The sequence below is a fragment of the Cnephaeus nilssonii genome (assembly GCF_951640355.1).
Source record: "Cnephaeus nilssonii genome assembly, chromosome: 2".
In the NCBI taxonomy this organism is placed as follows: domain Eukaryota; kingdom Metazoa; phylum Chordata; class Mammalia; order Chiroptera; family Vespertilionidae; genus Cnephaeus; species Cnephaeus nilssonii.
In genome coordinates, this window is record NC_137073.1 from 15,873,237 (window position 1) to 15,890,817 (window position 17,581).

Sequence of the window (17,581 nt, forward strand, 5' to 3'; positions counted from 1 at the left end):
CAGGCAGGCAGGCAGATGAGCGGTTGAGAGCCAGTATATCCCAGTGGGATCGGGCCTAAACGGGCAGTCAGACATCCCTCGAGGGGTCCCAGATTGGAGAGGATGCAGGCTGAGCTGAGGGACACCGCCCCCACCCCTGTGCACGAATTTGTGCACCGGGCCTCTAGTATAGTATATGCTGTCTATAAGAGACCCACCTCAGCACATAGGACTCACATAAACTGAAAGTGAAGGAAAGGGAAAAAAATTTCAGGCAAATGGAAATGAAAAAAAATAGAAAAGCTGGGGTAGCAATACTCATTTCTGACAAAATAGAATTCAAAGTGAAGGCCATAACAAGAGATAATGAAGGCCACTGCATAATATTAAAAGAATCGATACAATAAGAGGATATAACTCTGGTAAAGATATATGCACCCAATACAGGAGCATCCAAATATATAAAAAAAACTTTTGGAAAATTTTAAGGGAAAGATTGACAGCAATACAATCATAGTAGGGGACGCCCCCCATTGACATCACTGAATAGATCTTCTAGACAAAAAATCAACAAGGAAACAGTGATCCTAAATGACACACCAGATCAAATGGCATTAATTGACATTTTCAGAATAATCTCCCCAAAGCTACAGAATATACATTCTTCTCAAGTGCACATGGACATTTTCAAAGACAGACCTCATGTTAGGATACAAACTAAGTCTCTACAAGTTCAAGAAGACAAATCATATCAAGCATCTTCTCATCACAATGAACCTAGAAATCAACTACAATAAAAACACTCAAAAACATTCAAACACATGGAGGCTAAATAGCATGCTATTAAACAATAAATGGGTTACCAAAGAGATCACAGAAATAAAAAACATCCTGAAAACAGTCCTGAGGGAAATTCATACCACTAGGCCTACCTCAAAAAACAAGAAAAACTTTTAATAAGTTATGTAATGCTGCGATTTAAAGAATTAGAAAGAGAACAACAAGAAAAGCCCAGAGTAAGTAGAGGAAGGAAATAATAAAGATCAGAGCAGAAATAAATGACATAGAGAGTAAAAAAAAACAAAGAAAAAAAAAGATCAATAAAACCAAGAACTGGTTCTTTGAAAAAATAAAGATTGATGAAACTCTAGCCAGACTCAGCAAGAAACAAAGAGGACACAAACAAAATCAAAAATGAAAGAGGTAAAGTAATAAATGATCCCAGAGAAATACAAAGGATTGTTAAAAAATACTATCAACGACTACATTCCAACAAACTGGACAATCTGGACATATTCCTAGAAAAATACAATCTTCCAAAACTCAACCAGGAAGAATAAAAACAAACCAACCTGAGTAGACTGATGAAATTGAAGCAGTAATTTAAAAACTTCCAGCAACAAAAGCCCTGGTCTGGAAGGCTTCACAGGGAGTTTTACCAAACAGTCAAAGAAGAACTAACACCTATCCTCCTCAAACTATTTCAAAAAATTCAAGAGGAAGGAATACTTCTAAGCTCTTTTTATGAGGCCAGCATTACCCTAATTCCAAAACCAGATAAAGAAACTATATCCCTTATGAACATAGATGCTAAAATCCTCAACAAAATATTAGCGAATTGGATCCAGCAATACATTAAAAAGATCATACACCATGACCAAGTGGGATTTATTCCAGGGATGAAAAGCTGGTACAATATTCACTAGCCAATAAATGAGATACATCACATAAACAGATTGCAAGACAAAAATCACATGATCAGCCACTGTTCAACATAGTACTGGAAGTCCTAGCCATAGCAATCAGACAAAAAGAAAAAAAAGAAAAGGCATCCAAATTGGAAAGGAGGAAGTAAAACTGTCATTAAATGCAGATGACATGATGTTGTACATAGAAAACCCTAAAGACTCCATCAAAAAACTACTAGATTTAGCGGGCTCTGTGGTGCAATGGATAGCGCATTGGACTTCTAATGACAAAAAAACTACTAGATTTGCCCTAGCTGGTTTGGCTCAGTGGATAGAGAATCAGACTGTAGAGTGAAGGGTCCCAGGTTGGATTCCTAGTCAGGACACATGCCTGGGTTGTGGGCTCAATCCCCAGTGGGGTGTGTGCAAGAGGCAAGCTGATCAGTGATTCTTTTTCATCATTGATGTTTCTATCTCTCTCTCCCTCTCTCTTCCTCTTTGAAATCAATAAAAATATACTTAAAAAAAAAACCCTGCTAGATTTGGATGTGAGGGCTATCTGGCTGCGACATCTGTCACCCCATTGATCACCAGGGTTGATTCGGCTGATCTGGCTGACTAGGTGGGTGTCCCCTTCCTCCCTCACCAATCCATGTGCATCCCTCCCGAAGCTGCGTGCTCAGTTGAAAAGGACTTGCTCAATTGAAGAGGATGACCTTTGCCCCAGAGGAGAGGACCCGTCTTTGGTCAAGAGTATACGAGTAGCTGCATTCCCCTGCTAGAACCTCCAAACAATCTCTCAAAAAACTACTAGATTTAATAAATAAACTCAGCAACATAGCAGAATACAAAATTAACACCCAGAAATCTATGGCATTTTTTTTTACACCAATAATGAACTTTCAGAAAGAGAAACTAAAAATAAATAAATAAATAAACAAATAAATAAATAAATAAAATCCCATTTACCATTGCAACAAAAAAATTTAAGAAACTTAGGTATACACTTAACCAAGGTGGTAAAGAGCCTGTACTAGGAAAACTACAGGATGTTGAAAAAGAAATAGAGGAAGACACAAACAAGTGGAAGAATATACTGTGTTCATGGACTGGTAGAATCAACATCATTAAAATGTCCATACTATCCAAAGCAATCTATAGATTCAATTCAATCCCTATTAAAATACCAACACCATGCCGAAACCGGTTTGGCTCAGTGGATAGAGCATTGGCCTGCGGACTGAAAGGTCCCAGGTTCGATTCCGGTCAAGGGCATGTACCTTGGTTGTGGGCACATCCCCAGTGGGAGGTGTGCAGGAGGCAGCTGATCGATGTTTCTCTCTCATCGATGTTTCTAACTCTCTATCCCTCTCCCTTCCTCTCTGTAAAAAATCAATAAAATATATTTTAAAAATAAAAATAAAATACCAACACCATATTTCACAGATCTAGAACAAATACTCCAAAAGTTTATATGGAACTAAAAAAGAGCCTAATAGCCACAGCAATCTTGAGAAAGACGAACAAAGTTGGAGGGATCACAATACCAGATATCAAGTTATACTACAAAGCCACTCTAATCAAAACAGCCTGGGACTGGCACAAGAACAAGCATATGGATCAATGGGACAGAACAGAACACCCAGAAATTGACCCAAGCCATTATGCTCAATTAATATTGGACAAAGGAAGCAAGAGCATACATGGAGTAAAGACAGTCTCTTCAATAAATGGTGTTGGGAAAATTGGACAGATACATGCAAAAAAATGAAATTAGGTCACCAACTTACACCATACACAAGAATAAACTCAAAATGGATAAAAAACTTAAATGAAGTTGTGAAACCATAAAAATCTTAGAAGAATCCATAGGCAGCAAAATCTCAGATATTTCTCATAGCAATATGTTTATAGATACTTCTCCTAGGGCAAAGGAAACTAAGGAGAAAACAAACAAATGGGACTATGTCAAAATAAAAAGCTTCTGCACAGTAAAAGAAACCATCAACAGAATGAAAAGGGAGCCCACTGCATGGGAGAACATATTTGCCAATGATACATCCAATAAGGGGTTAATTTCCAAAATATATAGGGAATTCATACAACTTAACAAAAGGAAGACAAACAATCCAATTAAAAAATGGGCAAAGAACCTAAATAGATACTTCTCCAAAGTGGACATACAGATGGCCAAGAGACATATGAAAAAATGCTCAAAGTCACTAATCATCTGGAGATGCAAATTTAAAGACAATGAGGTATCACCTCACACCTGTCAGAATGGCTATCATCACCAAACTACAAGTGTTGGCGAGAATGTGAAGAGAAACCTAGCACAATGCTAGTGTGAATGCAGACTGCTGCAGCGATTATGGAAAACAGTATTGCATTTCCTCAAAAAATTAAAAATGGAACTCTCATTTGACCCAGTGATCCCACTTCTAGGAATATATCCCAAGAAATCAGAAACACCAATCAGAAAGAATATATGCACCCCTATGTTCATAGCCACACAATTTACAATAGCTAAGATTTGGAAACAGCCCAAGTGCCAGCAGATGTGTGAATAAAAAAGTTGTAGTACATTTACACAATGGAATACTACTGTAAAAAACAAAGAACTCTTACCATTTGCAACAGCATGGAGGGACCTGGAGAGAATTATGCTAAGTGAAAAAAGCCAGAGAAAGATAAGTATCACATGATCTCACTCATATGTAGAATCTAATGAACAAAATAAGCTGATGAACAAAACAGACATAGAAGCATGGAACAAACTGTGGAATCTCAGAGGGAAGAAGGGGGAGGGTTGGGTGGATGGAAAGAGATCAACCAAAGAACTTGTATGCATACAGGCATAACCCATGGACACAGACAATAGGGTGGTGAAGGCCTGGAGTAGGGGGCAGGGGTGGGCTAGAAGAGGTCAGTGGGGAGGGGGGAGCAGGAGGGTATGTAATACTTTCAACAATAAAGAATTAAAGTGGGGGGGGGGGGAGGATTCAGGTTGCCTTTCTTCCAAAGAACTTGAACTGCCTTCATTTATATTGTCTTTCCATTTTAATGTGGTAGTTGGGGCTAGAGATAGAGGAATCAAAAGCATTGCTGTTAATAGTCATTTTTAACAAAAAAAGGAGTATCATATCTCCTCAGCAGCAAGGCTGGGACTAGAACCTGTAGCCATCCGCCCCCCCCCCCCCCCCTTGTCTAACACATTTTCGTACATCCGCACTTTATCTGAAAAAATAATTTAACGAATGCTATTCTAGTTTCATTCAGAAGGCGGAGCCGGCACTCCTCTCGACCGCTGACATCATTCATATAAATTTTAAAATTCTGGTCTCTCAAAAACTTGTTTCCCTCTGGCGATGATCCACTCAGCAGAAAGTAGGATGAGAATGGGGACCGGACTGATTCACATTCCCTGGTCAAGGATGCACTAAGTACTCCTAGAGCACTTGATGCTAAAGGTTCTGTGCTGTGGCTGAAGTGGTGTAGGAAAACATCCGCAGGGTCGCGCTGCAGTGAGACGGAGATCGCGGTCACAGGCCAGAAGGAGTCAGGGCGCGGGCACAGAGATCGGAACCCGGCCTGGTCCGCTCAGGTGAACCGAGGACACCGGGACGTAGGAAGGTGACCGCTGAGCATGCGAGAGGTGCCCGGGCCTGGCTCGACCGCTCTGAAACGACTTGGAAGGCAAAAGGCACCCAGGCCGACATGGTGCCCAGCTGCGGGCGCTCCCCCCCGGCCCCCAGCCAGGGGCAAGCAGAGCACTCACCTGACGCACGCACTCTCGCCTCTTCAAAGCCGCCGGGCCGGACGTCAGGTCTCCAGCGCAGGCGTTAACTGCCCTGGGCGAACGCTCGTGGGCCTCGCCAACGGACTACAACTCCCAGGGTGCACTACGACGGCTGGACGTCGTTTTCTCGTCAGCATCGACAGATATATCAGCCAATAGACAGGAGAACCTGCCCTCGAAGATCCAATCCCTTTGCGAAGAAGGCGGCTCTCCCGTAGCGTAGTTTCCTCCGCAGTAAGTGGGAGTGTCTGCGACGAGAGGTTCTGCCCCGCCCCCAGCCCTGGCTCCTGGGTTTTGGGTTTTCTGATACCCAGTGAGGTGAGTCCGCTGCCGGTGGGCGCGGGGTACAGCCCGTCGGCGACGCCGCCTTCCCAGGGGCCAGCCCGGGCTTGTACGCGGACACGAAGTTGAGCCGCGCCGGGAGTGCCGGAGCTTCAAGCCCGGGGCTAGCTGGGGCGCGGAGCCCGAGCGGGGCTTTTTCGGAGGCCGGAACGGCTGGGCCTTCGGAGCCTCTGGAACGAGCCACCACCGTGTCTCCGACGCCTCTGCTCCCTAGTAGGAGGCTTTCGCTGACTCCCAACCCCCGGCGTGCGCCGCGGCCTGCCTGGGATCACCCTGTGGTGAGATGCTGGAGGTCTGCCCAACCAGAATACAGGACAGTTGGTGGCGGCTGTCTGACAACTTGAACTTTTCCTAGGTCATGTTGCGCATTTCTTCTGAGACTTCGTGCGCTCCTCGGTGAAATAAAAGCAGTATTTCCCCACAGTTTCCTTTGAGGACTTTCTGACTTTTCTCCTTCACAAGATAGTTATAGAAACTGTCGGAAAGACAGACTCTTTCCACTCCCAGGGACTGTGTTGTCTTCAGGAGTTTGGAGTCAATGCCAGTGAATGAGAAGGGCCTGTCTGCATCCTGTCCTCCACATCTTCAGAAGAACTTCGTTTCTAGCATTTAGAAAGACTTCTCCAGGGCTATGATCCCTCAGGCTTGAGCTGTTCACGAGGAGAAAAAAGCTGTCTCCTGAGCCCCAAAATGGCAGCTAAGATGGAGATAACTTTGAGCTCTCAGTCCCACATTCAGGCTTCTTCCAAGCAAGAGAGACATATCATAACAAAGCTAGAAGAGAAGCGGGGGGCGGTTCTGCAAAAAGACTGCCCCAATCCTGAAGTCTGCCGCCAGAGCTTTAGACGGTTTTGTTATCAAGAGGTGTCTGGACCCCAAGAAGCACTCTCCCGGCTCCGACAGCTTTGCTGGCAGTGGCTGCAGCCGGAGGTGCACACCAAAGAGCAGATTTTGGAGCTGCTGGTGCTGGAGCAGTTCCTGAACATCCTGCCCCCAGAGATCCAGGCTCGGCTCAGGCATCGATGTCCAATGAGCAGCAAGGAGATGGTGACTCTGGTGGAAGACTTTCACAGAGCAGCCAAGAGACCAAAGCAATGGGTAAGGAGGGTCTTCGCTAATGGTCCGTAGGATTCCCCCCACCCCCATCAGGATAGTGTTTGGTTTCTGAGCCCTCTCTAATTACAGCCCAGAAATGGACCAGATGGCTTCAAACATGTTTTCTGGCCTCTATTTTGGGAACATTCCCCTACCCCCAGATGTACCAGGTTTTCAGAAAACCCACCCATGGGCGCTTCCATGACAAAGTGGAGGATCAAGTAAGGTTATTGAGTCTTTGCTGACAGATCTCCCCTCCATTCCTTTTGAAGGTTTCCTACAATCAGGATTCTTAGCAGACAGCATAATCCTGTTGGGTAGGAATTTGATTTATGAGCAACTTCATTGAACCTTGTTCCAGTCAAGTGTCTTGCATATTGCCTTTGGATCAGGAAGTCACAGCTCAGTTGGCTAGTATTCCTTTCAACCCTCACCCTCAAAGTCAGACCAAAGTTGGATCCTCAGCAGGAAGCAAACAACCATTTGCTTTGGGGAATGGAAGCGGTTAGGGAACAGGAGTGGGCAGTCCTCTTAGAGCCTTGGGCAGAACAATTTATTAGGTAAAGATGGTTTTTAATGGCCCTTACCACACTGCTTCCCAATTCTACAGAGCCTGTTTTCAGTAGTTGGGAGGCAGGTGGGCATAGGGTGGGAATCTGCTGAACCAGTGTCTTGTTGTCTGCGCCTGCTCTTTAATGACTTTGATTCCAGGCCTTGAGCAAGGCCCAAGCTTTAGGATTCTCCACTCAAGAAGTATTGGCTGATTTGAAGCAGCCTCATTCTGGTCATTCCCCATGTCCTTCCCTGTGTTTTCTTTGAGAGTTTCAGCAATCTCTATCAAAGTTGACCTCCAGTCCATTATCAGGAATTCCCAGGGTAAGGGGTGATTACAGAGCAGTGAGAGGTCAAGCTGCCTTGAGTCAGTCCTCTGGCTGCACTCTAATGCATGGGGCTTGTTCCTAGGTGGCTGTTTGTATGCAGGGGCAGAAAGTGCTCTTGGAGAGAACTGGATCGCAGCTTGGAGAACAGGAACTGCCAGACTTTCAGCTGCAAACTCCTAGGAGATACCCTAGGGAGAACTGTTTGGAGGAGCCTTTCCAGGCAGGACTTCAGGACCAGTTTAGCCCCCATCAGTGGGAAAAAGCCCCACTCCTTCTGGAGCCAGCCACCAAATTGGCTGGGACAGGTAAATGCTCTGTGCCTCCTCTCTCCCTCTCATCAGTCTTCATCTCCATCAAAGCATTCATGGTTCTGAAAAGCCATAGACGAGATGATTTTTTTTTTAAATGTTGTATGTAATAGTAGATCTTTATACCTGAAAAAATTTCACTAATTAGAATGGTAGTGATATGCCCAGCCGGTGTTGCTCAGGGGTTGAGCATCAACCTATGAACCAAGAGGTCACAGTTCGATTTCCAGTCAGGGCACATGCCTGGGTTACATACGGGCTTGATCCCCAGTGTGGGGCATGCAGGAGGCAGCCAGTCAATGATTCTCTCTCATTATTGATGTTTCTATCTCTCTCTCCCTCTCCCTTCCTCTGAAATCAACAAAAATATATTTTAAAAAAAAGAATGGTAGTGATACTACACATAAGAACTAGTTTTTATTTTCTGTTAATGACTATTTGACAATGCAGTACACAACAGGACTGTTCTAGTGCTTTTCTGCCCCTTTTAGAGCTTCCTATATAGTGTAGACAGATCCAAATATGACCACTGATGAACTTCCATGCAAGCTGAGTTTCATCACTTAAAATGGTCCTATACTAGTATTTAGAAGGGGCCTACAGAATATTGTTTTCATTAGAGAAAAAGCCCACTCCATATTATTTTCTCCCTCCTCCTATGACATTTTCTGTGCTTTAAACTTTTGTGTCCACTTCCTCACCTATCTCTGGTACAATGCCATTATAACTCTCAGCCCTACTCCACCCAGCCCTGTGACTGCTAAAACTGAGTGACAGTGACCTTTGGCCAGTCTTGATGAAGTAAATATAGGATAGAGTCAGCAAGTTAGAGAGTTACAAGAAAACTAGAGCCTTGATCCTTTCAGATTTGCTACAGTCAGTGAAACACTTTGATTTGATGATTCTCAGAACTCAAGAATGGAGAAGAACTGGGGTATCCAATAGAAAATCATTGTGACTCTGGCTGAGGTCCTGTCCCAAAATCTGTGGCCTTCGTGGACCTGAATAAAGTGGACCACACACACTCCCTTCCCCTGGCTCAGCAGAGGAAACTGGCTGTTTGTACTATCTTCCTTCATTTGTACATTCTCATGCTTCTCATTCCTGAGATCCAACAGTGTCTTCCTTCAGAGCTGCACTGTGCAATATAGTTGCCACTAGCCACATGCAACTGTGTAGATGTTATTTATTGAGATATAATTCACATACTATAAAATTCACCCTTTTAAAGTGTGAATTTTAGTATATTTACAGTGATTTTTAGTATAATTACACAGTTGTGCAACCATCACCACTAATTTCTGAATATTTTCATAACCTCAAAAAAGAAACCCATACCTGTTAGCAGTCACTCTCCATCCCTCCCTTTCTAATCCCTGACAACCACTGTTTACTTTCTGTCTCTTGATTTGCCTATTCTGGACATTTCATTGTCCAGCATCATGTAAAATGTGCTCTTTTGTGATGGGCTTCTTTCACTTAACATATTTTCAAGGTTAATCCATATTGTAGCATGTGTCAGTACTTTATTCCTTTTTAAGGCTAAATGATATTATATTAATAGAAATTTTGTTGGACATGTGGGTTTCCACTTTGGGGTATTATGAATAATGCTACTGTGAATATTTATTTACAAGTGAACATGTTTTCATTGCCCTTGGTTATAGAGTGGAATTACTGGGTGATATGGTAACTATGTTTAACTTTTGGAGGAAATACCAAACTGTTTTCTAAAGAGGCTGTGCAATTTTACATTCCCACTAACAGTCTATGGAGATTCCACTTTCTTTACATCCTTGCTAACATTTGTTACTGTGGGTTTTTTTAATAACAGCCATCCTATTAGGTGGGAAGTGGTATCTCGTGGATGTTTTGAGTTATTTCCCTAATAATTAAGGATGTTGAGCAACTGTCCATATGTTTATTGGCCACCTACATATTCTTTGGAGACATGTCTGTTCAGATCCTTTGCTCATTTTTAAATTGAGTTAGTCTTTTTATTGTTGAAAGAGTTCTTTACATATTCTGGATACTAGACCCTTATATAGAGTTTGCAAGTGTTTTTCCTATTCTATGGGTTGTCTTTTTACTTTCTTACTTTTTGTTGTTAATCCTCATCTGAGGATCGTTTTCTCCATTGATTTTTAGAGAGAATGGAAGGGAGTGAGAGAGGGGGAAAGAGAGAGAGAGAGAGAGAGAGAGAGAGAGAGAAATTGATGTGAGAGAAACACATTGATCGGTTGCCTCCCACTCAAGCCCTGACCAGGGCTGAGGATGGAACCTACAACCCAGGTAGGTGCCCTTGACTGGGAGTTGAACCTGTGATTCTTCAGTGCTTGGGCTGATGCTCTAAGCACTAAGCACACTGGCGAGGCCTCTTTTTACTTTCTTGGTAGTATTCTTTGAAGCACAAATGTTTTTTATTTTAATTAAGTCCAGTTTATCTGTTTTTTTCTATATCTGTTTGTGTTTTTGGTCACTTATGTAAATTACCATTGCCTAATTCGAAGTCATAAGGATTTACATCTATGTTTTATTTAAAGAGAGATTGGTTTAGTCCTACATTTAGGTCTTTGATCCATTTTAAGTTAATTTTTGTATATGTTATGAGGTGGGGATCCAATTTCCTTCTTTTGCGTCTGGAAATCCAGTTGTCCCAGCACCATTTATTGAAAAGACTATTCTTTCCCCATTGAATTGTTTTGTCAACCCTGTTGAAGAGCAATTGATTATAATTACATGGGCTGCTTATTTAAATTAATTAAAAGTGTAAAATCCAGTTTCTCAGTCATACTAGTCACATTACAAGTACTCAGTAGCTGCATGTGGCTAGTGGCTGGTATATTGAATAGCACTCGCACACATGTACACACACACATATTGACTACATGTCAAGAATTCTATGGGATAACACAGCTCTGGATCCTCTGACTAGCCCACGGGCTATTCCAGCTAATTTCCATCCTGATTCTCAATCCTGTTGGTTAGAAGTTGGGTAGTTTCTGTAAATAGGATGCATATCTAACCCATATCCCAGGTTCCAAACACAAATGCTGTCAATTTTATAAGGAAAAGAAATCCACATTCATTGGATTTACCATTATTTGAAGAGAAAGTGGTGGTCGTTCAATGTCCATGAAGAGAGAGTGAATTTGCAAAGTTGAAATTCCAACTCTCTTTCTTCTTTTTATTCCTTAGTTGATACTCAGGCCTTTGAGTTTGCTTTTCCCTATTTCTCCTTTCCTAAGCCTTTCCTAAAGTTGGTTCCTAACTTTAATATCAATTTCCAGGTACCACCCCCCAAAGATTCTGATTCAGCAGTCTGCTTGTTTGGTAAGTGCCCCAGATGAGTCTAATGCAGGTTGCCAGTGGAGGACCACAGATTGAGAAACCTTACAGTATATTTCATAACTCTTTTGCTGAGGTTCTTTCTTTGAAGCCCAAAATATGAAACAGATTCTTTCTAATTATAGAGGCCCCCAGAATGAAAAGTGAGAACAAGGAGAATCCACAACAGGAAGGGGCTAAAGGAGCAAAGCCATGTGCAGTGTCACCCAGCAGACCCAAAGGGAATCGTCTGCAGAGTCCTGAACCAAGAGGGGCAAATATGAGTGAATCCCGGTTGTCACGAAGGCAGGTCAGCCCCCCAAATGCTCAAAAGCCATTCACTCACTTCCAGAGACATTACAGGGAACTGGAATATATCAGCAGCCCCCTAAAAAACCATCCACTGAGAGAGCTGAAGAAAAGCAAAGGAAGTAAAAGAAGCCTGAGCAGTCATTTGCAACGTCTTAGTCACCAGACGAACCACTCAGTGAAGAAACCTTACAAATGCGATGACTGTGGGAAAAGCTTCACATGGAATTCAGAGCTGAAAAGACACAAGCGAGTCCACACAGGGGAGAGACCCTATACCTGCGGAGAGTGTGGCAACTGTTTTGGGCGGCAATCAACTCTGAAACTGCACCAGCGGATCCACACTGGAGAGAAGCCATACCAGTGTGGCCAGTGTGGGAAAAGCTTTCGCCAGAGTTCAAACCTTCACCAGCATCACAGACTTCACCATGGGGACTGAAAGCAGAGCTTTGGTCATTCTGTTCAGAAGGAAGGTATTCGTGTTTCTCCTTTCCCTTACTTACATATAAATTATAAAGACTGTGAGACTTACAAGGAACGCAAGAGGTCCCTGGAGAATGATAGTGTACATTTCTCTGGTGAGGGATCCCAGAAGAAGCTGTTGGGGACATGACCATGCATGGTGACAGGGTAAAGAAATGGCAGGCCTGAGCATTGGTTGAAAGGGAACTGGGGTCTCTGCTGGAGAGTGGGACATAACCACTGAAGGAGCATCAGGATGATCCTGCAGGTATCCCTGTCCCATGTTAAATCTTTTCTGCACTGCTTTATTTATCCTCAAGGGTATATTCTATATATAGTTATACATTTACTGTTATATCAGGCAATCTTTATCATGCACACACTTCTTTAATAAAGATGGGTGATACACAAGAATTTCAAGGCAAAAGTTCATATAAATACCCTAGTATTCTTTCTGTAATTCCTGGCTGTTCATAACAAAGGACACATGAAGGGAGAATATGAACATACTTGTGTGAGGAGAGGGTTTCCAGGTAATTAGTGCTTTTACCACACACACACATATTGAGGGATCTTTTTATATCAAAGCACCCTTAATTTAGGAAAAGAAAATCTACACAGCTGCTTCAATCCTGTCCAAGGGATAGGGAAAAGCTACAACAAGGAGCAAGTAGTGGATGTCGACTGCTAAGCAGATGTCAAAGGGAATCCTTACGACTCTCCTTTCTCACTTGCCAGTAGCTTTAGGAATAACAGAATAATTGGGGTAATTAAAATGTTTTAAAACTGGATTATTTCAGTATGTTTACTAAGAATTATTGAAATGGGTTAATTATATATGTAATTAAGCCAAAATGAGGTTTCTAAAAATGACAAAATATACTTATTTAAGATGTTAAAGTCCTGGAACTAGGCCTGAGAGATTACCTAATCCCATTCCTTTATTCTCTCATAGTGGAAATTAAAATGCAATTATTATACAATTTTTAGTTACCCTGGGCAAGCCAGGTGATCCCCCAGTTGAGAGAAAACTTTTGGTAGATGGGTGCACTATCTCAAGCAGAAAACTGGTAGGTAGCATTCTTCCTAAAGCATCAGTATCCTAAAGCCACTGCCAGTCACCTCAGGACTGTGGCTTGTGCTGTCATTACCTCCCTCCCCATTACATTCTTCCTTACAGCAAAGGGTCAAGTGCACACACTTGCATTCCTGCCTTCCAGGTATTTGTACACACAGTTTCCTTTGCCTTTAGAGCCTGCAACACGCCCCCTTCCATCCTCTCTCACTTCACAAGAGTTGCCTGTTCTGCAAATCCTTCTCTGAAAAGTTCTAGGCATACTTAGACTTAATGTCATGTCACTCCCTGCACCACTCTGCACACCAGTGGTGCTCAAACTGGGAGTACATTTTGCCCCCAAGAGGAGATTTGGCAATGTCTGGAAACATTGTTGGGGAGGGAAGGATAGCTCCTGGCCCCTAGTGGGTAGAGACCAGGAGTACGGCTAAATATCCGACAGTGCACAGGATGGCCCCCACAACAGAATTATCTGATCCAAAATGTCAATAGTTCTAGGGTTGGGGAACTGTATCATACAAGATAAAGGGTCTTTAAGGACAAGAACCTGTTGTACCACCATTTTAGCTGTTGGACTTAGCCCATATGCCACCAGGAGAAATAGAGAAATAAGTGTCAGTAATTGAAGAGCCAGGGGCTCCTCGGGGCCCATTTCTGTCTGAAACAGAGATTCTAGTGACAATCTGTTGAATGCAGTGGATGAAACCTTTTGTCTTTGGGGCAGAGGTGGACTTAATGGAAAAGCCCAGTGGCCTTCATCATAATGTTTGGTGACCCTTTAGTCTCTAATCCACAGTCCCCTTCCCAACAAATACGTTAGATATTAGAAGAGTTCATCTTCATTATTAGGCCTAGACCAGCGGTCGCCACTGGTGGTCCATGGACCACTGGTGGTCTGTGAGGTCCAAAAGGTTAGTGACCACTGGTTTAAGGAAACCTTTGGAGCAGTGGTCACCAACTGGTGGTCCGTGGACCACTGGTGGTCTGTGAGGTTCAAAAGGTTGGCAACCACTGGCCTAGACCATACCTCACTCCTGTCTGCTGCCTCTCACTGGTCAGGGCCTCTTTGGTTCCTCATTCTGTTCCTACCCTCCCCACCTCCTTTTTCCACGCCAATTTCACTGTTGTTTCTTAACTTTCCTAATCTTACTTATATCTGTATTAATTTCTTAAGGGTGAACAGCACAAACATCTCAGAGTTCCAGAGGTCAGAAGTCCAAAATCAGTTTTGTTGAGCTGAAATCAAGGTGTAAGTAGCCCTGGTTCCTTCTGGGGGCTCTAAGAGGTGAATCTTGTTTCCTTGTGTTTTTCAGCTTCTAGTGGCTGCTTGTATTCCTTGGCTTGTGGTCCCTTCCTCCATCTTTTTTGTTTTTAACATTAAAAAAAATATTTTTTATTGATTCCAGAGAAGAAGGGAGAGGGAGAGAGAGATAGAAACATCAATGATAGGAGAGAATCATCGACCGGCCGCTTTCTGTGCGCCCCCCACCGGGGACCGAACCCACAACCAAGGCATGTGCCCTTGACTGGAATCGAACCTGGGACCCTTCAGTCCGCAGGCCCCGTAGGCCGACGCTCTATCCACTGAGCCAAACCCGCCAGGGCCTTCCCTCTATCTTCAAAGTGCATCCCTTCAGTCTCTGTCATCACATCACCTTCTCTGACTCTGACCTTCTAACCTCCCTCTTATAAGGAATATTATGATTATATTAGGCTCACTTAGATAATCCAAGATAATCTCCCCATCAAGATCGTTAATATAATCACATCTGCAAAATCTCTTTTGCATATCTAAGATCTAAAACATAAAGGTACATAGATTTTCACTCTTCTTATTTATAGGAGTTGGGACAGAAACTCTTCCTTAAATAAGAGCTCTGTTCCTTTGGTATACTTTGAACCTGTGTGTATGTGTTTTCTCTCTTCTAATTACAAAATTGATAATTGTTGAATCTTAATGTCTTTGGGTACCTGTTCAAAAGTGAACCTTGAATAAAGGTGACAAAATCACCACTCTGACTATCACTCATTCCCAAAAGGTGATGCTACCTTACCTCCCCCAGCCCAGTTTTCCTTTGGCAGATAAGGTAATGAGTTGCCTGTGAGGGTCTGAGGGCCTGGAAGAAGGTTCCTCAGCATCCAGCCACATTTGCAGGTCTGATTTTAAAGAGGTGAAGGGGGAGAAAGAGAGAGTAACATCAATTGGTTGCCTCCTGTATGTGCCCCGACCAGGGATTAAGCCCACAACCTGGGTATGTACCCTGATTAGCTTCAACCTGCCACATTTTGGTGTATGGGACAATGCTCCAACTGAGGCACACCAGCCAGGACTGTACTCAGTTCTTCAGATGTAGGTTCCCCCTGTTCCCTTCACCTATGCATGGTTCCACTAAAGAGTCTCAGCACAAAACACTGATCTGCTGTTTTGGAATCAGCTACCCCATGTAAGAAAATATCATTATTGTATGCTTTTTTATGGCTGAATAATATTTTATTGTGTGGATAGATCATGTTTTGTTTATCCATTCATTAGTTGATGTACATTTGGGTTGTTTCTACTTTTTTATGAATAATGCTGCTATGAACATTCATGTACAGGTGTTTTGCAAATACCTTAATTTCAAAAACCCAATGAAAAGTTTGTCAGAGAGCCTAGAGTCTTGTGAGAGTAGTGCCATACACTAGTGTTTCTAGAGTACCTGCAAGCAAGAATAGGTGCAGAGGCCTAGGGAAGGGCTTACTTAAGATGGGAGAGACGGCATCCCCTTCAGGAGCAGCTTTAAGGAAGGCAGAACATCTAAAGATGGTTACAAATTAGGGCTCACCAGTGTCCCACTGGGAGGTATGAGAACAGGGGCATGGGATATGGGCATGTCTGTTGCGAGTGATTGGGGCGGGGGGGGGGCACCTATACAAAGGATTCAGCCTTGTCAGGAGAGGACAGGAGCAGTATGCTTTCATCATCAGGAGAGAAAATCTGAGTTGACGGATTCTGAGAGTGACACACTCTTAGGAAATGATAGAGCTCAGGAAGTAATACTGCAGAGAAGTAGAGTTCATGCAGAGTGTGGGTGTTCAGACCGAAGACAATGCCCTGAGGGAGGTTTTTACCTTTTGGAAAACTCTAAGAAAGGAGTGTCTAGAGACAGTTCAGCATAGCCAAGTGTTTTTAGTCTGCTTGGGCTGCTATAACAAAATACCACAGATTTGGAGGCTTATAAACAACAGACATTTATTTCTTATAGTTCTGGAGCTTGAAATCTAAGATCAAGGAGCCAGCATAGGCAGGTCATGTTCTGATGCGAATCCTCTTCCTGGTTCATAGCAGGCTGAGTCCTCTGTGTCATGTGAGCATGATTGAAGGGGTGAAGGAGCTCTCTGGGGTCTCTTTTATAAGGGTCCCATTCATAAGTGCTCCCCCCTCCCACCCCCAAGAACTAAGTACGTCTAAAAGATTCCTGCCTCCTAATACCATCATCTTTGGGGGTTAGGATTTCAACATATGAATTGTGGTAGGGTTGGGGGGGCACACAAACATTCATACCATGCACCAAGTGTGAATGAACTTTGGCTTTGGACAGACCTAGATTTAACCCTTGCTCTAGTTCCCCTTTCAAATCTGTTTCTTCAACTCAATAAGGTTTAAATAAGAAAATCTGAGTTATGTCTCTCAGCATGATAAGTACCCTAGCTAAGGCAAAAGCTCCATGGAGCATAAATGCCTCATTCCTTAAGAGGCCCGGTTCCCCCTCGGGGTGGCTCTCAGGGGTCTTGTCTAGATATTACTGCAAGTGTGGACCAGTGGGCAATGCTGCCTCAGGCAAAGCCAACCTACAGCAAAACTGGGAAGGTGATCAAGTCTGCCTCTAACTACCCCACATTCTACTTTACAAACCTTTTCAAAATCGCAGTCTAGCTCTAGCTGGTTTGGCTCAGTAGATAGAGCGATGGCCTGTGGACTGAAGGGTCCCAGGTTCGATTCCAGTTATGGGCACGTACCTCGGTTGCAGTCTCCTCCCTGGCCCAGGCCCTGGTCAGGGCTCGTGTAGGAGGCAAACAATCAATGTGTTTCTCTCACATCGGTGTTTCTCTCTGTCTTTCCCTCTCTCTCCTAATCTCTCTAAAATCAATGGAAAAATATCCTTGGGTGAGGATTTTTTTAAAAATCACAGTCTAGCCCTGGACGGTTGGCTCAGTGGATAGAGCGCCGGCCTGCGGACTGAAGGGTCCCAGGCTCGATTCCAGTCAAGGGCACATGCCCAGGGTGCGGGCTCGGTCCCCAGTGTGGGGCGTGCAGGAGGCAGCTGATCCATGAT

The 17,581-nt window shown here is 43.4% G+C and overlaps 1 protein-coding gene and 1 long non-coding RNA gene across 2 annotated transcripts in view; one reads left to right on the top strand and one right to left on the bottom strand.

The window, feature by feature from the left end:
- LOC307113271 overlaps window positions 1–5,646 on the bottom strand; it is a 21,231-nt gene extending 15,585 nt beyond the window's left edge. The window contains exon 1 of the long non-coding RNA XR_013814828.1: window positions 5,446–5,646. This is a non-coding gene — a long non-coding RNA (uncharacterized lncRNA). The remainder of the gene's footprint in view (window positions 1–5,445) is intronic.
- Window positions 5,647–5,745: 99 nt separating this feature from the next.
- ZNF174 (zinc finger protein 174) lies at window positions 5,746–16,049 on the top strand. Its single transcript, XM_079794775.1, has 3 exons — window positions 5,746–6,906; window positions 7,867–8,089; window positions 11,566–16,049. Exons 1-3 carry the CDS (start codon window positions 6,499–6,501, stop codon window positions 12,165–12,167), a joined length of 1,233 nt encoding a protein of 410 aa, XP_079650901.1. The 5' UTR covers window positions 5,746–6,498; the 3' UTR covers window positions 12,168–16,049.
- Window positions 16,050–17,581: the final 1,532 nt, after the last annotated feature.